At 45.9% G+C, this 26,111-nt stretch overlaps 1 protein-coding gene across 1 annotated transcript in view; it reads right to left on the reverse strand.

The window, feature by feature from the left end:
- LOC133957163 (membrane-associated guanylate kinase, WW and PDZ domain-containing protein 1) overlaps positions 1-21,569 on the reverse strand; it is a 21,948-nt gene extending 379 nt beyond the window's left edge. The window contains exons 1-12 of the mRNA XM_062392622.1: positions 21,463-21,569; positions 21,059-21,348; positions 19,145-19,261; positions 14,469-14,588; positions 12,705-12,878; positions 10,448-10,646; positions 9,504-9,574; positions 8,400-8,561; positions 6,909-7,419; positions 5,655-6,189; positions 4,520-4,583; positions 4,001-4,414 (exon numbers count right to left, since the gene is read on the reverse strand). Of these exons, the coding sequence (XP_062248606.1) occupies positions 4,001-4,414; positions 4,520-4,583; positions 5,655-6,189; positions 6,909-7,419; positions 8,400-8,561; positions 9,504-9,574; positions 10,448-10,646; positions 12,705-12,878; positions 14,469-14,588; positions 19,145-19,261; positions 21,059-21,338 (2,647 nt within the window). The 5' untranslated portion in view covers positions 21,339-21,348; positions 21,463-21,569. The remainder of the gene's footprint in view (positions 1-4,000; positions 4,415-4,519; positions 4,584-5,654; positions 6,190-6,908; positions 7,420-8,399; positions 8,562-9,503; positions 9,575-10,447; positions 10,647-12,704; positions 12,879-14,468; positions 14,589-19,144; positions 19,262-21,058; positions 21,349-21,462) is intronic.
- Between the last annotated feature and the right edge of the window lie 4,542 nt (positions 21,570-26,111).

Consider the following 26,111-nt stretch of genomic DNA (forward strand, 5'->3'; position numbering starts at 1 on the left):
TTTCATGCTGAGCTCTTCCAGGATCCCCAAACGTGGAGCCTCTCTGCATTGCTATGCCACCAGCATACAAAACATGCACAAATAAATTTGCTGGCACCACAAAATATGGTCTTCTCCCAGCCCCTCAACACCTAGAAAACAACATCACATAGAACTCCTGGATAAACGCAGGAGTGTGAATCTGAGGTCGCGGATAATGTGCGAGCTTGTTCTGGTGTTCTGTGCGACTCCATTAACTTTTAAAGATAAAAGAAAATACAAAACACGATGCGAGGAGCGACAATAAGCCTTGTGTATCATTAACTCACAGTCTTATCTTGACATGGCTCATAATTCAGCTCCAGTAAAGCGTCTGAGGTTGATGAGAAAAACAGTGAGCCGCCCCAAAGATAAATTTGGTTCCATTAATCTCCTGCAACTAAAAAAGCTCCTTACAGTTTTTAGCTGGACGGCCTGTCTCTGTCTGCTTAGACGTTTAATTCTATCTTGTGTTCCTCGTCCCTGTTCCTCTCTGCGTGACCCGCTGTGCTGTGGTGACAGCTGGCCCCTGTTGCCAGTGGCCTTATGTAACCCATCAGGCAGTGTAAAGTTTTGGAGACTCGTTCAGCTGAGGTACATAATCATCCCTTCAGTCTGCAGCCCTCCAGGATAAAAATAGCAAGTTGAAATTGGTTATTAGAGTGAGATGAAATGCTCGCAAAGCTGTGATTCGCAGGCTGGGACTGTGGCGTAGGCCTGTGTGTCACAGTGGAATGATGATCCTGTTTGAAAGGTGAAGCCAAAATCGAGGGCCCACAGACACATCTCCAATCCGTCTGGGGCCTAATCTGGGCGACCCAGGCAGAAACGGCAATCAGGTCACATCAAAGCAAAGGCAGCTTTGCAAATAGTCTTCTTATCATGCATAATACATCAGTCCAACGTCAAGAGGCGCCAAACACATGGATACACATGCAACCGCCATGCCCACACACACACACACACACACATTCACACACATTCACAGTGACTCACACGCAGAGGGATTGGGACGGATGTACTCATCCGCACATGCACAGACACACACGCTTAAACCACACACAGATACATCCAAATGGACTTTTCCTCTGGCTCTCCATGTTCTCCTGTCCAGAGTAATCCCACTGCGGTATGCCCAGCAGCCAGCCAGAGAGCCGGCCTGTGACGCGCTGCACTGATCAGCGCTCAGGAGGGGCAGCAGCCCCCCCTCCCCACCACCAACACCGTAACCCCCACCCCCCCACCCCCCCTGCAGCCAAAATGCAACGGCCGGTGCAGACATCCACTCAGCAGCCTGCAGATGCTGACTACACGTCGTAGACCCAGAGAGAGAGAGAGAGAGAGAGAGAGAGAGAGAGAGAGAGAGAGAGAGGGAGAGGGAGAGAGAGAGGGAGAGAGAGGGAGAGAGAGAGAGCACTGTTGATCATGCAAACAGTCAGTTAGTGCTGAACTCAGCACGGTCAATGCTGTCAGTTAAATCAATTCATTTCCCTGCCTGTGTGGCTTCTCTAATGGATCCAACACACAGACCCTTAGCACATCATGACATGTGCTGCTGTAAGCCCGGCTCTCATCCTCTCTCACCTCCTCTCATCACTGCAGATCATCACTTATAGTGCAGCTGTAGAAATCCCTCACAGCCTCAGCTGCTCCACATCGTCAGGACGGGAGTTAACTTCCACGCTGCCAAAGTCCACACAACCCCGACCAAGCAAACTTCAGAGTGCAACACAGGATTTTAAAAACCCTCCAGGCTCCTGCATGAAGCTACGTGTGTAACACTGCACCAAAACCAGCCCCCCCCCTCCCCTCCATGTCTCTGTTAAACACAAAACAAGAAATTGAGCGTATAATTACGTTTAGACTCCTTCACAGTTTTCAAAGCGGACTGTAGTCGCTCCAGCATGGCTCTCTCATGAGCACGCACGGAAAAACAGAACAACAAAAATAAGAACCTCCTGTATTCCCAGGGAGGAGAGCTAGAAGGTGCCGAGCTTCACATGTGATGGTCAAACAGGAGGTTACACACAGGTTGTCCCCTCTCTGCTGCTCCTCTGCGAGGGAAATGTTCAGCGTAGCATTTCTCTTAAGCATTCAGAGAGAATGGGAGGGAGGAGGGAGGGAGAGAGAGAGAGAGAGAGAGAGAGAGAGAGAGAGAGAGAGAGAGAGAGAGAGAGAGAATGAGAGACAGAGAGAGAGAATGTGAGACAGAGAGAGAGTGAGTTTTAATCTTTTGAAAAACCAGACTGGATGCTTTTACTGCAGAGTAAAAAAGGGGGTGTGAGAGAGGGAGAGTGTGGGCGGGAGCTCGATGGGGGAGAGCGAGAGAGGAGCAGGGGAGGGAAAGAGTGATGAGCGGAAGAGAAAAGAGAGAGATGGGAGGAAAGGAAAGGATGGAGGGGGGGGGGGGGGATGTGGAGAGAGGGTGACATGGCAGGAGTGGAGCCAAGGGGGGAGAATGAGGACTAGATGGAGACGGACGTATACGAGGGGGGTGGGGGGGGGGGGGGGGGGGGGCAGGTGCACCGACAACCTTTATTTAGCCATGAAAACATAAACACGCTTTGCTCAGGCCATAAAGCAAATTGAACTGCATCAAACTGGAACCGCGCAGCCGATACGAGGCATGGGAAGGGGAGAGGGGGGGCAATACATCACGGGGGGGTGGGGGGGGGGGGCTGCAGTTCTCCTGCCATTCATAAGCACTACACTAACAGCCAATAAGGACAGGACGTGTTGGCATAAACAAGCCTCGGTGTCCTGTCAGGTCACAGAAGCACAGAGTGAGATGGATGTGATACTTTTATCAAAAGGTCACTCAGACAATGCAGCTCACAGACTGAAGAGTAAATAACCGGTGAGCTTCCGAAAGACGAGCGCTTATTCGTTCTGTTGCCGGGAGTTCGGTGAGAAGATCGATACCACTCTCATGTCTGAGCTGTGATTTTATTTTGTTTGTTTAATCAATACAAAAACGGGCGTTAAAAACAATATAAAAGATGAATGGTGAACTGCCCTTTAAAGGTGCAGGTTGTTTCTTTGGACAGAGTTGGAGCTGTGTCCCCCTGTCTCCACACTTTGTGCTGATCTGAGACAATCATCACACAGAAGAGTATCCACTCAATAAACACATTTTCAAACAGTATTATTTAAACAAGGCCATTAGACACGAATGAGAATCTGAATGTTGATCCCACCGAGTATCATCCGATCTCTAACCAGGGAGGCGTTGCATCATCATCCAGGAAAGGGCTTCCAGAGGACGTCCTCTGAGTCAGAATCTCATCGGCTTCCGTTTTGTCACGGAGTTAAGTTTGAATTACTACTTCTCTCATCTCTTAAAAAGGCTTCACACCAAAATACATTTTAACTGATTTCCCAGGGTCTTGAAATCAGGAATAATCAGGGGACTGATATTAATGAGTGTGTGGAGTCAAGAGCAGATTGATTGGGTTTAAAGGGACCATTGGGCCTTTGGGTAGTGTTCTCCAGCTTTATTTATTTATTGGTTATTGAAGTAATCAGATGCAGCTGAGATCAGATGATTCAATTCCATTCTATTTGTATAGCACCAAATCATAATATACACTATCTCGATGCACTTTATATAGAAGCCTGTGACATTAAAAATGAGATCTGTTGATGGTTTATTAATCTTTGCAGTACACAGAGACGCAGTCATCTCAGAATCTTTTAAATTTGCATTTATAGCTTTTATAAAGAAAAACATGGTGACTCATGTGGTGGCTTGTGGCCACAGTGACCCCTTCTCAATCTGTAATTACCTAATGTGCACAAGGGCGTCCAAATGAGACCTGCTTCCCCGGGCAAGTGACCAAATGTTTCTATTGGCCGGGAAAAGTTCAACTAATGCCCGTCCAGTTTTTACTGAAAATTACCCAATGAAGGGATCGAGGTTTCATGAAAGCAATATATTTTAATCTTGTTAACGCAGGATAATCGACCACTTGTTGACTCTCACCTTTGCCGTTCTCCACATCCTGAGAGGCGATGACGAACCCAAAGCCCTCTCCTGGTTTTCTCCTGAGTTCCACGTCGAACCCCCGCAGTGGTCGGATCTGCTCGACTGCCTGCCTCGCCAGACCCGAGTCCGGCAGCGTGACGCCACCCGCCTCGTCCTCCAGGCCCGTGTTGAGCCAGTCCTTGGGCTCCATCGTCAGGGTCACTGGAATCGACTCCAAGAAGCTGGTGCTCTGAACGAGCGAGGAACGCGTCCGGGCGGGAGATGAAGGAGTGCTCCTGGAGGTGCGGGGCAAAGGCAGAGTTTCTGGAAGAAGACTGGAGTCATCTGAGCCAGCGGGTGGAGGAGGGGGGCGGAGGAGAGGCGGGGGGAGTCTCCGAGCAGAGCCGGGGGAGACGGTTGAGTGATAGATGCCTGAGGATCACCGAGAAATAGAAATAAGTGAACTGAATTCAGCCACAATGAAAAAAACTTTAATATCTGTTTTCAAAAAATCTGTAACAGATGTGAATCATTTACCTCCTCTGTAAACCAGTAAGACCACTTCTCCCTGTCTGGTGTGTTCCTGGAGAACTGTTTGTACCTGAGAACAGATATACAAGTATGTTGTGAATAATTCTGATTGATGAGTCATATTCAATACATGTTAAGGTGGTATAATTGGACACCTACACTCTATATAATATATATTATCCTATATTTTGTATATTTTTAGGGTAGTATGTGTATAGTATGTTATGTGGCTAACACAGGACTTTCTATCCATCCATTCATCAATCCATCTATCTAACCATCTATCTATCTATCTATCTATCTATCTAACCATCTAACCATCTAACCATCTATCTATCTATCTATCTATCTATCTAACCATCTATCTATCTATCTAACCATCTATCTATCTATCTATCTATCTATCTATCTATCTATCTATCTATCTATCTATCTATCTATCTATCTATCTATCTATCTATCTATCTAACCATCTAACCATCTAACCATCTATCTATCTATCTATCTATCTATCTATCTATCTATCTATCTATCTATCTATCTATCTATCTATCTAACCATCTATCTATCTATCTAACCATCTATCTATCTATCTATCTATCTAACCATCTATCTATCTATCTAACCATCTATCTATCTATCTATCTATCTATCTATCTATCTATCTATCTATCTAACCATCTATCTATCTATCTAACCATCTATCTATCTATCTATCTATCTATCTATCTATCTATCTATCTATCTATCTATCTATCTATCTATCTATCTATCTATCTATCTATCTATCTATCTATCTATATATCTATCTATCTAACTATCTATCCATCTATCTACCTCAAAGCAGCGTACTGGTGATTTATTATATTTTGTCTCAGTATTCAACAATGACAGGATGAGAAAAACAAAATCACTACACAAAACAATATGTGATATCTAAGTTTTTCTTGTTTGTGAGATATTTTAGTTTCATTACAATAATTCAGGTGAAATCATCAGAGAGGAGAACGTCACAAACGCCTGTAAAACTCAAAGTCGGTGCTTTGTAGTAACATTAACAAGCAAAGAAGATGAAACATTTAAAAACCAATAACCATAAATGAGCTCAGTTCACTTCTCTTCTCATTCGCTCTCCACTCACCTGTGAAAAGCTCAGACTCTGGATATCAGCTCCATTGATTTTGACAATAGCATCCCCTGGCTGCAGAGAGTTGCACTGCGTCCTGTCCCAGACTCTTTTCACTATCGTCATCCGGCCTCCCTGGCCGCCGGCCGTCACACTGAAGCCGAGGCCTCTGTCTCCTTCAGCCTGAGCCAAGGCCACTGGCACCAGCTCCCCCCCGCTGCCCACACTCAGCGCCCCGGGAGAGGACACACTGCCGGGGCTCGCGGTGGGGCTGGTGGTGCCCTGGAAGCCACCGATGCCGCGGTGGTAGGGGCTGTCGGAGGAGGAGGAGGGAGGCCTGAGGTGGGAGGTCTGCTGTCTGAAGACGTGGGTGCTGCGGGGGCCGCAGGGCGAGGACACCGGCCTCCTGGGCGACTGAGGCAGGGGCAGCCGGGACCCGGACAGGGTGCAGGTGGACAGGTCGCTCTCAGACGACTTGGACATGCCGTATCGGATGGGATGGGGGGGTGTTGAGAGAGAGTTATTGTTGTGGTTACGGACCATTGAATTCCTGACGAGGAAGAGGAGGGAGAGTTAAAATCAAGAGTAAATAAGTCTTTGCTGAGAAATTACTGTTACTGTTGTTTTTTAGCCTGTAAAATGAAAGAAAGTAGAGTTTCTCTGACATCTTGGGGCCCAGCTGGGATCTGAGCTCCTGATCTGATCCATGGTTTACTGCACTTTACTTTTACAGGTTGTTTGGTCAAGAGAACAAACCAAAGACATGTCATTGACCAATATTTTAAAACTTTACAAACAACAGCAAAACCTCACATTTGAGAAGCTGCAGCATTGTTTTTTGAAAACAGATTAAAATGATGAAAGTGAATCATTGATGAGCTAATGAATGAATGATTAGTGGTGCAGTTACTTTCATGTCTGACCTGCCAGTGGAGTAATGTTGTGTATCGATAGTTATATATACACAAAGTTCAAACACAGCTAAATCATATTTCTCAACAAGTCTCATCTAAGACAAACAGAAATGCCTCAATTTGAAGTTTAAAATTACAGGTGAACTTTGAAACGATATTTTAATCCAATATTATAATCACTAGAATGCTATAAATAGAGCCTCACTTGCAAATCACTGTCATCAACCAGCAATTATTTTAATGAAACACTTAAAAGGGGACATTACAAATTCAAATTTATGCACTTCACATTCACACCCTCTGCACCAGTGTGAGTTTGTGTAACCGTCGGTTGTGTTACACGTGTCGTTGTTACCTGTGTGAGCCGATCGCAGACACAACTTCACTGTCACTCTGGCTCGCCAGGTTCTGGTCGAGCGACTGCAGCCTGGCTATGCTCCTCAGGGAGCGGGGCGGGCGCAGGGGGGGCGAGGAGGTGGCGTTGCTCAAACTGGAGCGTCGGTACGGAGGCGGCTGCCTGATGGCGTACGACATGGCGTTCCCATTCGCGTCCAGAGTCACCCCCGGTTCCATGTAGCCCCTCTCGCTGTGGACGCCGTTGAAGGTGAAGTGCTGGGGGCTGGGGGTGTGGAGGCGAGGTAGCTGGTGGGGCTGGGTGGTGGTGGGGGGCAGGATGGGCTCCCCGTTGTCCATTAGCCGTGGCGGGGGGTGCTTGGGGATGCCGTCGGGGTTATAGAGCATGGGGTAGCCTCTTCTGACCTCCACGTCCACAGTGTGGCCTACAGGCACCGACTGGAGCATCTCCACCACCTCTTTGTGAGACACCCCCAACACACAGACGTCATTGATGTAGACCAGGATGTCCGCTGGTGAAACACAGGGAATACAGAGATACTACTAAAACACACTTATTACAACAACTTGCATTTTTTTAATTATCTGCAGCAGTTATTGTTCCATCTGAGAATCTGTGTCTCACTGGTTAAAACTTTGATGACCATCTTCATATGCTCCAGTGAGCAGATACGTGTAGTTTGCACATGAAACACTGCCTGTGTGTTTTGTGTGGGCGTGAACTAATCCAACCAACTAATCCCTCTAAACCAGCCTATTAACATTTATGAACTAGATCGGTCCCTGCAGAGACAGCCTGTGCCCTGGCTTCCAGAGAGGTAATATCTGTGTGTGTGTGTGTATGTGTGTGTGTGTGTATGTGTGTATTATGTTAAGAGGACTTTAATCTGTTTACACGGTCACAATACAGGGACAAAATGCAGGCCCCCCTCATGTACATCATTAGATTGGAAGGTAACTGGAAGGTTAAGGTAAGAGTTAAGCCTGTGATGAGTAATCCACGGTCTAGAGGAAATTGATGCAAATCAATGTAATGGCTGAATGTGTGTGTGTGTGTATCGGCGTGTGTGTGTGTGTGTGTGTGTGTACCTCTGCATATGCATGTGTTATGATAGCTAGATTATCGTGTGCTAGCCCTGAGGATTAACGGGCCGTTTGTGATACACACTTTTGCTGCGGGAGATCACAAACATCCAGAAGTATAATCCCAGAGAGCGGAGATGGAGAACTACGGCGTCACGCTGTTCAAAACACACCACTGATGAAAATATGTTCTGTTTCCACATTTTGCACCATTTCCCATAATTACTGATCTCAGTCTGCAGCTGTAACGAGTCTATTGAAGTCACTAATAGCCCAGCGCTCAGAAACATCTTTTCCTCTAAAGATAAAACCCTTCAGTGGATATCGTCTTCCAAAGGATTAATCTCACTTATTTTTTCTGACATGAAGTGAGATGAAGGAACCATCCCCAGTTGATTTGTGTTTGTACCTGTCTTGAGAGCTGAAGGTCCGCTGGACGTCACACTGTAGACCTGGAGAAACTCCCTCAGCCGGCTGCCCCCCACGATGTTGAAACCAAACCCCCGGGAGCCCTTGGTCAGAAGCGTGTGCACGGGGAAACCCCGGAGATCCTCGGGCTGATCCGTGAACCCTGGCAAGTCACCGGGACGCAGAGAGGAGCAAAGAGATGCACAGCGAGAGAGAAGAATGAGAACAAGCCGACACAGCCCTGTGTGTTTATATAACTTAATGGTTAGAACTGATGGGGTTTAGGAACGCAGGAAAAGAACCCGGCAAACCAATCGGCAGATGGCTCTTAACAAAAAATATATACTTATAAATAAAAATACATGCACGCAAAGTGTTTGGTGGAAGACTGCATTAAAAGCAGGAGCCATTATAGGCTAAAATCTAGAACGTAATCCATTACACACTGACCCAACTCGACACAGTAATCTGGGTATTTTTTTATTTACTGTTACTTCACGTCACCAAATCTGTGGAGAGTGTTGTCCCACTGAAAACGTTTCTACTTCTTTGTCCTTGTTTTTGTAAAGTTGGTGTTAGGTGCAACAATTTCCTGGAGCTTAACACATTTGTGGGTTTGCATTCACAAGCAGGTGTCTCAGGCCACAACGGCGATTATGTCACCGCCTTCTGGACAGAGGTGGGTACTGCACTTCCCCAGCCTAATAAACAGATGGCTTTCTCACACTTTGCAATCAGCCATGTCAGACAGACATCCACAAAAAAACTAGACGATGCCCTTGTTCTCCTACCAGTGGAGTCATGTGACCAAATTATGAAATCAAGTTGCCGGTCACGTGTCGTCCACGTGTGGCCGCTGCCGGCCACAGCAGCCAGTCTGGCTCGGGGCCAGCGGCTCTAGGCCCTAATCACTTACACGTTTGTGTTCAGCTAAAAGCTCATTCCGTCTCACTTGTCTCCAACAAGCCGGCTGTGTCTCGTTACTTCCGTTCCTCACAAACACGTAGCTGCTCTGAGGCGGTCCAACAGTTAAATGTGTCACCAGCGTTTTGGAGTAATTGCATCCCCGAGCCGAGAGAAAAGGAGGAAACCAAACGGAGCTCACATTCGTTCTTGTAGACCGTCTCCCTGCTGAAGGCTCGAGGACTCTGCCAGCTGCTCGTCTTCGGGTTGCGACTTGTCGAGACAAAGGGGAGAGAAGGGGGAAAAGAAAGGAGACCCTCTTCAGTATTGAATATAACATGTAACGGTGGAATGCATCCCAGGCAGAACAGAGAGGAGCCGACACACCGGAGACCCTCAGCTCAACTTTGCACCGCAGAGCTTCTGGATTCACAGCACGTTTGAATAATTAGTTTGACGTTTTAGGTAACAGGCTTAATAGCATTTTTTTTCCTGAGCGTTATAGCAGAAGATCAATAGTGTTATCTCGGCTGACCATTAAATATGTAGGGGGGGGGGGGGGGGCGGAACCGATCATGTAAGACTTAAACAGGGAGACACCGTGAATCTGCCTTCCTGCACATACACATGTTACTCAATAAGTAGCAGAATACTTACGCCCACTTATGAACACATGTTTATTTTCGGGATTCAAATTCTAAAATGGTTAAACTGTAAAATATCAAGATTCTGTTATATTTCTTTGAAATAAGGGTTTGATTTTAGGAACTGGGGGATAAATTGATATTTGGAATTTATTTTACTTTCTAATATTGGCATCTACCTGACTCTCTTCCTAACATAGTGAATTATCATAGAGCCCCCCCCCCCTCCCCCCTCAAAATACTGTTTCCTGAAATTCTGTGTTTTAGATTATAGTTGGATTAAGGGTAACAGATTTTAGTAGTGACAGTGAATCCACAACCTCTAGTTTGTAGATAATATAGACAATTAAACTAGTTTTTGTGTGCATAGGCTAACTCTCTCCTTTGGTGCATATCTAGAAAACAGACTCTTCACACCTAGTTCCCTGCATGAATGCAAATAAGCACATTTCCAGATATGTTGATTCTTTCCCTGTGCTGTGAAGACCAGGGGGACACTCACTCAATGTAATGAGAGTCTCCTGGATCACTGAAGGCCTGCTCCCAGTGATCAGGCATCACAGCTCGGACCCTGGCCCCGCTCCTGCTGAGGATGATCCCGTTCACTATGGGACTGCCCTCCCCCCCGCTGCTGGATGCCCGGGGTCGACCGGGGGAGCGGTGGCTGGGTCGGACGCTGCTGCCCAAACCTGCAGAGCCCCCTGCGATGAAAGTGAGGAGAGAAGAAAAGTTAGAGAAATAAAATAAATAAAGCCGTGGCATATTATCGAACATATCAGGGGGCGAGAAAGTTTTCTTCTGCAATGTGTCGTGACCCGATGCTGGATATGCCATTGGCGGTTGTCAGAGAAAAGACCTGAGGTCAGCATCTCAGCCGGCTCCCTGTGAGGAGGCACAGTGTGTGACCGTGCATGCCGTACAAGCAGAGTTGGAGAAATAAGCATATTTTCTGCCCAGCTGTCCTTGTAGCTGTCCTTCAGCCTTGAGCTCTATGGATCCATCCGACACAACGCAGGGCGTCCCGAGTCCCGCTGCACACGACAAGTGCCGCCCACACACACACACACACACACACACACACACACACACACAGCAACACTTCAGAAGATGACTCAGCAGAGGTCAGGGTGTCGGATGGCTCGCTCCCACTCCATCCCGGCTCTCTGCCGCCCTACCTGCCTGTGTGGAGCACGTCCCTAACTGTCTGGATCTCTGCCCGCCTTCATTCCTACCCTCCCACTCAACCTCCTCCTCTCTCCCATCTCCTGCACCACTCTGGCTCCGTGCCTCCACCTTCTCTGCCTCCGCCACCACAGCTCTGTGTCCCTGCCTCGCTCTCAAACCCCAGTCTTCCGATCTCAAACACACTGCAGTTCTTCTGCTCTAGTGTTTTGTCACCATCACTTTATCAACATAGTAATTTATAAATGTCATAACACAAAAGTAACCGAGATGATTTATTAAAGAACTGCACTTAAGTACACTTCTGTGGTTCTTGTAACTTGAGTATTTCCACTTTGAGCCTAATTTTGACTCTAATCACACATTTTATAGACAAATATTGTCACTTTTGCATATTATACATTTGCATATCATAACTTTAATATAATATTAATAACTTATTAACCATGTCTTTGTATTAAATTACAAAAATAACCTCGTAAACGAGTTTCCCCCTCCAAAATTCTGAAATGGTTTGATTTAAGTAACAGATTGAGGTTGAAACAGGTCTAATCTATAAATATAAATTTATTGAAATGGTAATATAAATATATTAATTGAAATATAACCGAAAATTCCTGTAAATACAAATTTGTGATGCAGAACTTAATTTGTCTTCTTTCCAAAGCGTTTTGAAGACTCTTGACGTCAAGTGGAGACCCACTATATAAATCAGGCAAAACCACCTCCACAGCAAAGTACTGTTCATACATCAGTGCATCAATATTAACAACCTAATATATATTTTAGTGAAGCACCTTACTTTTGGCATGCAGTGCATTTGGCTGTTGGTATTTGTGAATTATCAGCAAAAACACAATTCTGACTAAAGGCCTGCACTTTCTTTATGGATTTTATTTCCTCTTGAATAAAGTGATGAATACCTCTTCCACCACTGGTGAATAAAACGCCTTTTAAACCGTCTCTTTTACATAAATAACCATATCTGGCACAATGACTCATCCGTCACATCTAAAATTCTAATTATTTGAATTTCCTCTCATCATCATGGAGAAAAAGTTCCTCTCCCAACCCAGTGATGACTCTTCCACTACGAGAACAGCTTACTGATTTGATTCACAAACACTTTCTACATCTTTAACACAGGATTTCCTCGGACCCCCGCCCCGCCTCCACCGCCTCCACCACCTCCACCCGCTCCACCTCGGGCTGCCTGACCTTTCTTTGGAGGTGATTCGGGAATCGATGAGGCCACAGCCCCGCGGAGAGTTCAGAGCATAGTAATCGGGCTAATGATTGATTCATTTGGGTATCAGAGAGCAGGGCTATAGATTCAGGCCCACTGTAGCTTTTAGCTGCTGGCGGCTGCAGAGGCTTTATCAGACAGGATTTCTATACATGTACAATTCATTTTTTATCTTAAACTATAACAAAGACCCGACGATATATGTAGAAATCCTCCTACAATGTATATCTATTGTATTTCCACCATTAAAAGCAACTACTACTAGGTTGGGCTTTAGATTTACATACAGGCCTTCGCCCTCTCATACAAACTTGGCGTTAGAGACACTTGCCGGACAGGCCCGAGTCGTCCTCGCTGTTGTCAGCCTCCTCCCCCGCCTTCTCCAGGTTGCTCAGCGATTTGCTGCGTGTGCGGAACTTTCTGAGCAGGTTGCGGTGTTCCTGGTAGGTGATGGGGGGGCTGTCCGAGCTGATGTGGACGGGCCGAGGCGTTCCGTAATAATTCCCTGAGAAAGAAGGACGGGAGAAAACCCAGTTGAAGCATGTTAAAATGGTGTTTAAAGTGTTTATTTGGTCAAAATGTAATGTGTGTGAAAGTGCCCTGTGGTCCTGAGTGGAACAAAGGATTGTAATATTAAAATATTCAGTAGCAGAGCGATGCTACGTCCTTAAACAGCACATACTACATGTATGTATGTATGTGCATTATGTTTCCCCTGAGTCGCCCACTGCGTACGTTCTATGTTCAGCTCCACAAAATGAAATTACCTCCACCCCTCTGGCTCATGGAGATCCGAACGGGGTTTGAGGGGAAACATTAGAGTAGTGAACTCGGCAGCGAGGTCACCAGCCGTCACCATTTACTGCAGCTCTGCAGGCGGCTGCACGCACTGCCTCGATGTGCTGATGTGTCTGTCAATGTCACGCGTGAGGCCAGGCAGGATGACATTTAGTGCTCCCATTAAACTCTTATAAATTATGGAAGCTAATGCATGGAGGCTTTTTAATCAGCGGCAGGACTCTGACCCGTGCTGGGGGGGAGGAGCCTGCTGGATGCGAGGTAAGCAACACCTGAAGGCATTAATATGCCCGACCGCACACAAGACTTCACCACCGACTGTCCTCCTGCTATTAATAATGTAAACCTCATTTATCACAACACAAAAACTTTTAAATCTTTAATTGGCAGCGAATTCCACGAGCATATGAATAAGACGGGGGGGGTTCTTCGAAGGGGCTGTTTGACATTCAGGGAAACATAATTACTCATTTTACTTCCTGCTTTAAACTACATGAGAATATAGAAAACGCCCGTCATGCCTGTGTGGTTCATATGAAGCTACAAAAAAAAAGCTGTTTCCAGTCTTTATGATGCGGAGCCGACTGCCCGACGGCTGTCGCATCAAATTTACTGCTGGATATGAGAGTGAGATATGAGATATCTTCTTTATAGCTCTCCTCAAATGTCAGACTATTATTTTTTTGATATACAGCATAAATATTTACCTGGCAATATCCGTTATATAAACTGATAACAACTTGCAAAGGTGATGATATCTTATTTTTACCACATCCAGGGAGGTTTATTCCTGTCCATTTGTTTGCTTGTTGGTTGGTTTGTTTGTTTGTTAGCGGGATTAAATTAAAACGTCTGCACAGATTACCATGAAAGTTGGTAGAATGATGCATTATGGGTCAAGGAAGAACTCATTAAAGAAAAGTTTGGTGCAGATCTGGATCAGGTGATGGATGCAGACTACTTTCAATTGCTTTCATTGCACATTTGGCATTTTCAACATTTTAATTATGAATAAATGAATTATTCATGGGTCTCGATGAAACAAACATATTAGGAGAGCTGATATCTATGAGTGTGTGAAAGTTGGTGCAGCTGGATTGAACTTTATTTATTTTTAGCTTTGATCCTCAAATTTTAGTCAATAATTTACATTGTTGAATGTTTCTATATCTTTCCAGTATTCACTTTAATAATAATAAGTATTATGATTAAAAGCACGAGGATGATTACCCAATCTACACCACAGATGAATCACGATATACTTAAACTATCTTTTAAGAGGTTTCCAGATGTTCACCTTTAAACTTCCCGCTCTCAAGCAGCGCTCCTGACTCCTCCAGGGAGAAGAACTCCTCGATGGAGACAAAGTTGTAGTCGACCCCTGAGATTTCCCCGTCTCTGGGACGCCTGGTTGTACCTGAGAGGACGGAGACAACAGCAGATATGATGTTACACATCAGAGCCACATTGGTAGAAAGAACTCAAGCTCCTTTATGGATGACATGTTAATTAATCAAAGCCTGTTCCTCACATCGGGAGTTTTCAATCTGAGTCACTGTGGTTAAACAAAACAGCGACTCAGCATCTATAAATAGTCCAGGCATTAGTTTGACAAATGATACGGAGACAGTCCAGTGAGATGCAACACTCACGGCTCTGAGGCGGGTGGATTTATCATCGTAAATAATCTCACGAAGAAAAAACTAATAGCGGTTGAGCATAAATTGATAATAACAAATATCAAGTGACCAGTTTGATTACATCATCTGGCTCTGGATGTAACATCTGTACCCAGGTCAACACAGCGTCCACCCACAAACCAAAATGTGCTCTTTGGTCAAAAGTGCACAGTAATGACAGCAGGCGTCTAGCAAGGCCTCCTCCTTATGAAAAAGATCACTAAGAACAGAATTAAACATTTATGAGGCACCGTGAGAGTCTTTAAATCGTTCTATCGCCAGAGCAAAGATGAATCAATCAGATGATCAATGGTCTGTCATCGTTATTGATTCATATTGACCTTGGCCTGGGAGAGAGAGAGCGAGAGAGAGAGAGAGAGAGAGAGAGAGAGAGAGAGAGAGAGAGAGAGAGAGAGAGAGAGCAGTGAGTCCCAATCACAGCCGGAAAAGCGTCCCACATTATCACAGGACAGAGCTAAGTCCCAGTGTTTACTGTGTTTTCACCACAGATGGAATCATTACATGCATGTCCAGGCCTGTAGTGGGAAACATATCACATTTGGCTTGTGAAAATGAAAATGAAAATGAATGTCATTTGCAAACTGAACTACAAGGCGCCCGTTCTGACCTTGAGACGATTAATTCCTTTCCCAAACAGACGAGACCAAAAAAAAAATTTGAGATCAAAGCAAAACCCAAACTAAGGACGACTCTCCGTCCTTCTCCTGGAGGAGCACATGTGATGTCAGTGTGGGGCGACAGGAAGGAGTCACACCCAGCTACCCTATAAAACCCATGATTAATGCTCTGCTGTCCTGGGAGCTGCTCTCCCAGCCACAATGACACATGCAGGACTGCACAGAGCACGCACAACGCACACACACACACAGACACACATGTAGACACACAGACACAAAAGGACTGGACACACACAAACATTAAAGAGCATCAGGCATCTCCGTTCGCTTGACCTCTTCCCTCTGCAGCAGTGTGTTTACTTTACAGTACGTGTCCCGACCATGCCGTGCCAGCAGTAGTAAAGCTATTTTCGTTGAGCTAAATCCTTTTTGTGTCAGATTGTGTCCACACGCTCTGACTACTGAGCATCACAAAAGCAACAAAAAGCTGCATTCGTGGCTTTCTGTGACAAATGCATTTACAGAAGCAACACACGGCTTCACTATTGATTTAACTGTGGATTCTATTAATGAATGAATTGTGTCTTTGAGATTTCAGGAACTAGTTAGATCGTCAGAATTTGACTGGATGAACAACAAACAAAAACCCAAAGATATTCACCTGTTTTTTGGAGATTTTTCCTTAAAAGTGACCAAAAAAAGCAGCAAATCAATAATGAAAATAGTTGCTGACTAATTTCCTGTTCTTGGACTAATTGATCAATCATCTGCTGATCCCGTATCAGCCTTTTTCCCCAGTCAGTGCTTTGCCACGCCAACGTTACGTTTGCATCCCTGGCATCAAAAGAAATTCCAAAAGTTAACAACCTGTTCACAACCGCCAAGATTGTACTGGCACCCAGATAAAGGAATATATAGAGGTTCTTGTGTCTAATTAAAGATCTGATATCAAATCTCCTGACGCCATCTGAATGTGTGTGTGTAGTTCGTCTCGTCCCCCCCCCCCCCCCCCCAGGACACACAGCGTCTCTCCAGCTGATACAGTCGCGAGGCAGGGATTCATTATCTCTGCTCGCTCCTCCGAGATATATATGACATGTCAGCGGGGGGGGGGGGGGGGGGCAGGATGGATTATTGACATCTTCTTCTTTCCCCATGTAGGCGCCGCTGACTGATCCCCCCCCCCCATGGGACTGGGGTGAGCTACGGATTGAAGAGGTAATTACACAGACCTCTGTCTCAACACTCAGAGAGGAGCTGTCTGTCAAAGATCGCTGCACGCAAATAACTGACAATGAGTCGTTCGGTTGAAAAGGCCACAGACGCTCCGCCTGACCACGCTGCAGCGGGCGCATTGGAATGACTAAATGATGATGTTTCTTATCTCTGGTTCACTCCGAAGACAATTAGAAAATGTCTTTTGTGGCGAGGCAGACGGAGACGGGGCTTTGAAACCATGACATTGGCTCTGACTTATCCAAGGGCACATGTACGAGCGGCTGCTGCAATTATACAAATGTGGATGGGAGAGTTCAGGGGGGTAATGTGATGTCTGCAGACCCGGCACACAGAGCAGAACGGTATCAATGACTAGAGGGAAGAGGCTAAATTCCATAAGCATGATATATAAAAGCAGTATCAATGGAGTCCACACACTTTACCTGCTCTACACTACACAGTCAACATCCTGAGTGTAAACACACAGAGCCATGAGACAGCACTGAGCCCCTCCTCCACTTTGGCACTGACAGACATTTGCTTTTAATTTAACTCCCCCCCCCCCCCCTTCTAGATTATTGATACGCTGGTCTGCATTTACTTAATTCTGTCATTCATTTCCATATTTATGCACTGGCCTCCTGACTGAGCCTTTGTAATGATATTTCTTGCATCGCTGCCAGCTCCAACATCAGAGAACATTGTCTCATCAAAAGGATTTAAGGATTGAGATACTCTCTAAATAGCACAGCGGTGCTAAGCCAGAGTTTCAGAGGAAGAAAAAGCATCTAGGTGAAAAAAATGTAAATCATAAAAAGCCTTGTCACACTATTTTTGCCTCGTTGCAATGGAAATGTTCTTAACACGTGAGCTAAATGCTTCATGGGATTCTGGGGTTAATAAATCTACATTATGTGATTTAGAGTTTTTAATATGAGCAAGCAAACATACGAGAAAGAGTCTCCTGAACCAGGAGGAGCATCCATGGTCCTGAAGGGGGCCACGATGAGCCACTCATGAGGAACACCTCGGTTTAAGTTCCTGCCTCCACGCTGGGAAGACAACAAAAGGACGGAATTTCGGCATCTTTAATATCTACAAGTGCTTCTGAAATTAGATGAGATGGTTTCCCGAGCCGTGTCGGGATCAGGGCAACATGCGTGTGCTGCTGTCAACACGAGAACAACGGCATCTTACTGTGGGATCTCCTGCAGATCAGGGGATTACACACGGGGAGGAGGGGGGGGGGTCTGAGCCTGTCTTGTTGTCACTCTTACTACAAGGAGCACTCGGAGATGGGAAGTTGGCCAAAGTTAAACAGCGACCTCAGGGGAAGGCTGGACTTCATTTTGTAATCTAATGTTTTGTTTATAGATATAACGTGCATGCTGTGTCTTTAAAACAACCTCTTCTCCGACCCAGCCTCAAATAGCTGGTTCATCGGAGCTTCTGTATGATCTCATCCACCCTCCTCTGATTAGACAACGGCTAAAAGCACAGTTAAATTTGGGCAATTCACTCTGCGAGCAGCTGCTCGGACATGTAACAGGATGCGCGCGCATGCATGGCTAAGTAATGAGAAAGCTTAGTACGAGTATGTGCAATTACACCGGGCTGTATTGTGAATATGGATGCAGACAGTTTTATCTTCCTCTTGCCGTCCCGTGAGGTTTGACCTGTGCCGTGTTCTGTCAGCGAGTGTGCGCTGCGTGGCGTGGTGGCAGGCTGTCCCACATGACCTACTTCCTGGACTAAAAGAGAGATTAGCAACAAACTCCACACAGTCGCAGCAAGGTTAAGACTGTAGACACACTAGGGGGTCCGTCTCCTCTGTGTAACCACCTGAATACCAAGAAAACCCCACAGACACAAAGCAGACATGGACGTTACATCGCTGGAAACACAGTCGTCCTACTCAGAACGCCCTACTCTCCATATCCTCGACCCGTTTGCACTGACGTCATATCATCGAGGATTAAGAGAGCAACAGATGCACCACAACTAGCCGCCTTTGGCTGCCATCGTGCCTGCGTTTATACAAGCACATCAATGCCTGCATTGACTTCAGGCCTCTTTCTCAGGGGGTCAAACTAAAACATGATAAAAAAGAACCTATCAACCGGAGCACCTCTCAGATGTACTGCTGTCTCCCCACCACGCAAACAAAGAAATAGCCTGGAGCTGCTTGCATACATTGATACGTGTTGAAAACAGTTCTGCACGCTTAAAGTCCAATTAACACCCGGATATTCACATGGCAGCAACTGTGCAATGTGTTATCATAGAATTAATGAGGTCAGTAACATGCACAGGAGTTCTGTACAGGAGACTGGAAGATTGTGAACCAGGAGAAGATGAGACAAGATACACAAAGTCAAGGTCAAATACAGTGAAACTAAAAGGCAAGAGGTGACGCACAAGTTAAAGAGAGGACTCACAAGGTACGGCGCGGAGGTAGAGGTTCTCTCTGATGACCTGCTGAAGCTGGCTGTCCACTGATCCGGGTGTGAAGCACTTACTCAGATACAACCTGAGATCCTTGCACAGTGTGGAGCCTGAGGGAAGGGCAAAGAAACAGGTATGGCATGGAGAGGAGGAGGTACACACACACACACACACACACACACACATAAAGACATCAGCTCTGGACGCATAAACAGTCTGATGATGATGTTCACTCTCAAACAGGGACTGGAATTTATTCAAAGTAATAAAGTGAGCTCCTGCCAAGCTCGATTTAACGCGGTTGCTTTACAACCTTAGACTTTTCACATCCACATCTTCTGATCTCTCTCCATACCACGTAACGCACTGTAGATCCCAGAGTTAAATGTGTTTACGCTGCCATCTCATGCATATATAACGACCTGTGGAGGTTGATTGCTCCAGACAAAAAAAAACAGGTGGGAGGCGGTCACCGGGGGGGGGGCAGAGCTGATCACCGCGGCTCCGCTTCCTCCCTCTGATCTCTTAATATCATTTCAAGTGCTTTACGGCCTCCGATGACAGGCCACTTGCTGTTATGGATGGGCTAGATGCATCTCCAGCTTGTCAGTCTGACAGACGACCACTCTGCCGGTACTCCCCCCCCCCCCCCCCCCCTCCCCCCGCAGGCTGCCGCCCTGGAGTCTCCCCCCCCCCCAACCCCACCGTCTGTTACAGTGGTTCTGGCCACAAGAACCTGTGCCGTGTCATCACAGCGACATAACTTTATTAGTGCGGGCAGTCAACTGGACTTACGTCTGACTGGCCACATATGGCTGCTGCTGGTAAAGGGAAATGAATCTCGCCAGCTGCCATTTGGGAAACGTAATGGGCTTTTGTTCATCTTGTTATGAAACAGCTGCTGTTTTCCAGTCTATTGAAGAAACAACTAAATGGGAAAATACAAACGTGTGAGCGTGTGATGGATAGGATATCACTACTCTTTGGTTGTGTCCACAGAGCACCAGAATTAGGGTTAAACCTGTTAACCTGCGTCCTGCCTCTAGGGAACCTGCAGCCCCAGTGTCCAGTATTGGAGTGCAGGAGCACAGTGAGGTGTGGTATCAGTGGATGTAAGAGGAGGTGTGCTACAGCAGCTCTGAGGATCACCTCATCCATCACTGTCTCCCCTGTACACGGTCAACCTGCGCAGGGAGGGCCAGGCGGACTTCAGAAATGATAATGGATCTACCAGCAGAAGAGGAACCAGGAGCAAAGGTCCCCATTTACACCCCTGTGGCCAAATCAGCTATCAATCTGGCAGGCAAGGCCATCGGGAGCCGCGGGCCGGTGACACTCCGGTGACATATCGCTCCGTTCAGAACCAACAAAGACATCCGTTTCCTCAGCCCCCTGTTCTAAACATCAAGGCCCCTTACGGGTGACAGACAACTGCATCCCCATACTCTTGTCATGTGTCATCCCCAATTTTGCCCCCCCCCCCCTCCCCCCCGCCCACTTATTGACCGATGGCTTTGACACACTCTGACTAATTGACGTGTTGCAAATCAGCATCGGAATGCTACAGGCAGCAGATTTGGCTTGTGAGAGTCAGAGGAGGGTTGCTGAGCTAGATTACCGGGGATGACAGCTTGAGCGCCGGCGTAACAGATTGTTTGGGTGTAGCCTGATGAAGCGAGTGCAGCGGTGTGCAACACTAACAGGGACACGTTAAACTGTCTGCAGGGCAACGTAGGGAATGACAGATTAGACCCATTATCATGGATGATTCGTTATTCATAAGTACCATTAGCATAAGAAAGGCACGCCCAAGTTTAAGACAGGGTCTTGTCTGTGTGATGATTATTATCTACTAAAACAATGAGCTGCTGATTCATAGAGAGGTGAGTTGTTGTGCTGAGTCCTACCTGGTGACACCGTTTTGATGCGGATAGGATGGGGGCAGGAGTTGAGAACACCTCGGACATCTCCTAAAGTCATCCCCAGCACAGGTGTTCCCCAAATCTCCAGGATGATATCCCCCACTGTGAGTCCGCCCCCCGGAGCTGCCGTGACAAAGGGAAACTCTCCGTAGTCGGCTCCTCCGCCAACGGCCACCCCGAGCTCCCCCGACGAGCCCAGCAAGGGGACGAAGCTGTCCTGCACTCTGGAGCGCCAGTGCAGCTTCTTCACCGCTGTCTTAGACATGGCAAATGAGCTGCGGAGAAAAGAGGACCGAGATGAAGAAGGTGAGCCAGTAAAATACAAAAAGAAGTGGCAGCTAGGGAAAGATCCGGTGACTTCAGCTAGAAGGTCGTTTTTGTTATCTAACCTTTGCCAGCTGTCGACGTCTGAGGTCTGGGGAGGTGCAGGGTTTCACACCAGAATGAATACAAGTCATGAATAATTCCAGGTTCGTAGGTTTGGACATTTTCTCTGACACCACGGACGGTTGAACGTCAGGAGCAGCTCAACATGGCGCCGAGCCTTTGTTTTATGCAAACATACTACAGCACAGAACATGACTGAGAATTCCCCTCATGCACATTTCGCTTGCTGCAGGCCGTCGTCATTGTTTACATGTCAACACACAATGAGGAGATAGTACACATTCCACCACACCTTCGGTCGAGTGGGAAAATCTAGTTTGCGTTCGATAACGGTGCGGGTCAATGAAGGCACACACATTTTGACAGGCGGACGAACGAACCTGGAACCTGTGGCTCCAGTTGAACACCAGACTCATTTCTGTGTCCACAGAGATGCATGATGCTTTCACAGGAATATAGATTTTCATAGATTGTTCTAGACGATGAGTAATGGCCCTGTTTATCAGCACATCGTACTCCTCCCGACAGATTCCCCTATTGTCTGTGAGACACAGTAGGATTTTTTTTATAAACAAAAAGGTGAGAAGCCTTGAGGCAAAGCTGTTCTGAAAATAAAGTTGTGTACTGCCGTGTGCTTCCTGGTGAGCAGCTGTGTGTGTGGGATGAGGATGTGGCTGACACGCCTGAGACGTCCGTGATGTGACAGCTGGAGAGAGCGGTCAATGTGGCTGTGACAGTATCACCTTCACACACAGGACAACAGAGACACAGAGGACAGAGCAAACAGAATCACAATGACAAACACAAAGTGCAAACAATATGATGGAGAAATCTCATTACTGGAGAACTTGTTACAGGTTTTGAGGGAAACCACGCATATTTGTTTTGCTGTGGAGCGTAAGATGAGTAGATTGACTTCGCTCTCGAGACCTGTTAGCTCAGGGAAATGATTAGCTTAGCTTAGCATAAACACTTGAAACAGGGGGGAATAGCTAACCTGGACCTGCAGATGGGCCGGGGCGAGTAGTTTACCCTGTTTTCAGTCTAAACTTCCGCTGTTAATAGAGTTCCTTTGGTAGTTTTTTCTTTTTCTTGTTGAGGATTAAGAACAGAGGATGTCACACCTCGTTAAGTCCAATGAGACAAATTATAATTTGTGAATATGGGCTATACAAATAAACTTTGATTGATTGATTGATAAATTAAAAAGGTTTTGGGATATAACTTGTTTTCTTGTGGAGCATAATAGATACCACTTTCATATGTCCACGCTATACAAGGCACAAGGCTCTTATTTTGAAACATGAAACAGTAGTAAAGGAGCTCGGAGACGCGTCATTTGCTGAAAATACATCACGTGAGAAGAGATGGCTATATTTTTTGCGGGCAGACATAACAATGGTTTAGTCTTCTCATTAGCTTTCAACAAAAAATAATCACATATCACAAAAGAGTCAAACCATGGACCTTCACCTACTTTGGAACCCCAATGCTAACTTGGTCAGAACAATGTTCTGGCACAAAAACACTCCATTGTAGTCGGGAGATTGCAAATTACAAATCACTTCAGCAGGTCGCAATCCTCTTAAGTGACAGGGTGGCTGTGTCACCCCTCTGAAGGGAGGGGAGAGGTTTCACTGTCCAGCACGAGCAGGGACGCCCTGGATCCTTGGGCCCGGCAGACCTAATGAGACTGTGTGAGGAGGACAGGATAGAAGTAATCCTCTCCAACTGACTGGTCATCCGACTGGCAGATCTGACAATACCCTTCCTCTTCTGTCCTCTCTCCTACATGCCCGACTGAAAGAGGGGGTCTCTGGAGGGGGGGTTTTGTGCAGAAATTGACAAATGAGGAAGAGGAAAGCCGGGAGTGGACAGATTAAAAGATGAAAAGAGAAATAAAGTGACAATACTGACAGACAGATAGATTGAGAGTGTTTTTCTGCAATGCCCAGATTAAAGGGAGAGGAGAGAAAAGGGGGGGGGGGGGCTGCACCGATAGAGATTCCATCACACAGCCTGTGGTTGGCAGAGGAGCAGGACTCGAGCTCAGGTGACATGAGTCAGAGCTTTGGAAATGGTCGCGTTGGTTGCCACAACATTGAAATTCCAAAAACACACAACTTGCACCTCAGTCGGTGTTGCAGCTTGGTAGAAAGCCAAACGGCTGTCACTGCTGTTTCCAGAGCATTTGAGGATAATCACACGAAATTATGCTTATCATTTCATCCTCACCAAACAGAGCCTCCAGTCACTCTCCCTCCCCCCCGCTGTGAAACCTTCTGCAGCCACGTCCTCGACCTGCTTCCCCGTCCGTCTGTCCACCCTCACAGAACACGCTGTGATGCAACGTGCATTAAGTGTGTCGTGAGACGGGAATGAAAAAACAAAAGCATAAACTTTCTCCATCCAACCGTTCAAAACATATTCCCAATGCGCATCAATCCTAGATCTTAATTCTATAAGCTGTTAGTCTCTTCCTGCTTTATCTAAGATTTCTCAGCAGCACTGATTAAAATGCTAAAAATAAAACAACCAATATATGTCTGAGGGTATTATCCTATCATGTTGGGCCCACACAGTCAAGATTGTGTGTTTACTGATTATGCGCATTGGAGTGTGTTGCAGTTGTCTTGACCTGGTGCATCTGACTGGGGTTTAATGAGCCCCGGCCTGTCAAGCCCACTGGAGCCTGGACTCGTCCCGCTTCAGACACACGCTTCAACCTGATGCTGCTCTGCTCTGCTGCTGGTGTTGATGTTTCAAACTGGTCCGGCACACTCATCTTACTGTGTCCATTAAAAACAGAGCGCTGCATTGCCATTACGGCCGGGGGGGGGGGGGGGGGGGGGTGTAAGGTGTGTGACACGATCTCGTCACATAAGACAACCAAGTCTTTTTAAACAAAAAAAAAGGAAGAAGGTAAATTTGCTTTGAGACCAATTAAGCTGCCGGTCTTTACTTCACACTGACAACATGTGCCAGTAAATTGATGAGAAGGTGTAATGGTGACCTTTATCACAAACTCACAATGTTTCAGTTGTAAACAGGAAAGAGTCTACAGCCATGTCTGCAGCTCTCTAATACCAGAGTCAGCATGCTAACATGCTCACACTGCTAACATACACAGGAGATGTATAGCAGGTACAATTCTTATGTCCATAGTCATCTCTGAAAAGGAGGTTATGTTTTCACCCCGCTCCGTGGATTTGTTGGTTTGTTGTGTTTGTTTGTTTTCAAGCAAGATTACACTCAAACTACTGGAGGGATTACCAGGGAACTTGGAGGGAGGCGGTTCGGGTCAGGAAAGAACAAATTCAATCTACATCTGGATCCAGGATTTTCCCCCTTTGTGAGATATTTGTTGTTGATTGACATTTGGGGGAATTTCTCCAGAAATAATCCAGAGATGTTTATGAAGGAAATCAGGCATGTGTAGCGTGATCATATCTATGAACACATGAAATGTGGTGTGGATACAGACAATGATTCTAATTTTCTGAATCTAAATATATAGTTTTAAGTTTATACAGTTTGGTTACTGTTTGTTGACAAATATTCCTTTCAACTGTATCAGGGATATTTTTCCTGCATTAAGTGTGAGCAGTTTGCAGAACCTTTCTGTGCAAATGGTATATTTATCTGATTCTCAATATGTTAACAGGTGAAGCCAATCAGCCATGACCTAGTTCAGCGGGTTTGTTATATAATTATAAATAAAATGAGAAGCTGAGGCTGATGGGTATGTTTTAGGTGCTGTAGGAAAAGTCTAAGTTATCAAATGTTTGTCCCAAATTGCTTTTGACTAGCTGTTTCAGGATATTTCACTAACAACACTGGATGCATGGATTAGGAATCTTCATGACAATCCACCTGATAGTTATTGAGCAATTTCCATGCAGAGCAAAGTTGTGGACTGACACTAATACGAGAAACAATATAGACGACTGCAGATGAGCGACAGTGTCTCACAGAGAGGAGGACACAATATACGGATTCAAGGATATCTAACCCTATAAAAAGAATGCTCTATTGAGATTTCTGACCTTCGGGTCAGGAAAGAGCTGACGGAGACAGATCCTGTTTCACTGACTTCCTCTCCACCAGCAACCTGCTCTGGATCTTTAAGGCTTGCAACCCTGGTCCCCCAGTGTAATTTCAAACCACAGCAATCTGTCACTGGTGAAACACACATCCTCTCTCGACTTGGAGGCTATTCTTAGAGGTCATTTCTTCATTTCCACACTACATCTGTTTAATCTGAAATCATAGAGCATATGCTCAAAGCTATTACGTCTCAGTTTATAGTAGGAACAGCTGCGGCACAATGTGTTTCCTGTTGTAAATATTCCTTTTTTCCACTACAGAGAATTAAACTGAGATTTAAGCCTTATCTCAACAAACTTCACATCCAATTTCTGCTCTGTAATAAAAGCTTATGGTGCAGAAGTGCTAAAGCTAAAATGTGAGGTCCTGTGCAATTAACTTCTTCACAGTGATTGGTCAAAAGAAAGCTGAGGCCAATTTACTCCTGGCAGCTTAAAGTCATGAGCGAAATATCTTCATTACCGGACAAATTAGCTAAGCCCTTATTTCAGGTTGGATCTCCAGGGCACTAATTTATTAAAGTTACACAGATGAGCTTTGCCAT

The sequence above is a fragment of the Platichthys flesus genome, chromosome 7 (assembly GCF_949316205.1).
Source record: "Platichthys flesus chromosome 7, fPlaFle2.1, whole genome shotgun sequence".
Taxonomy (NCBI): domain Eukaryota; kingdom Metazoa; phylum Chordata; class Actinopteri; order Pleuronectiformes; family Pleuronectidae; genus Platichthys; species Platichthys flesus.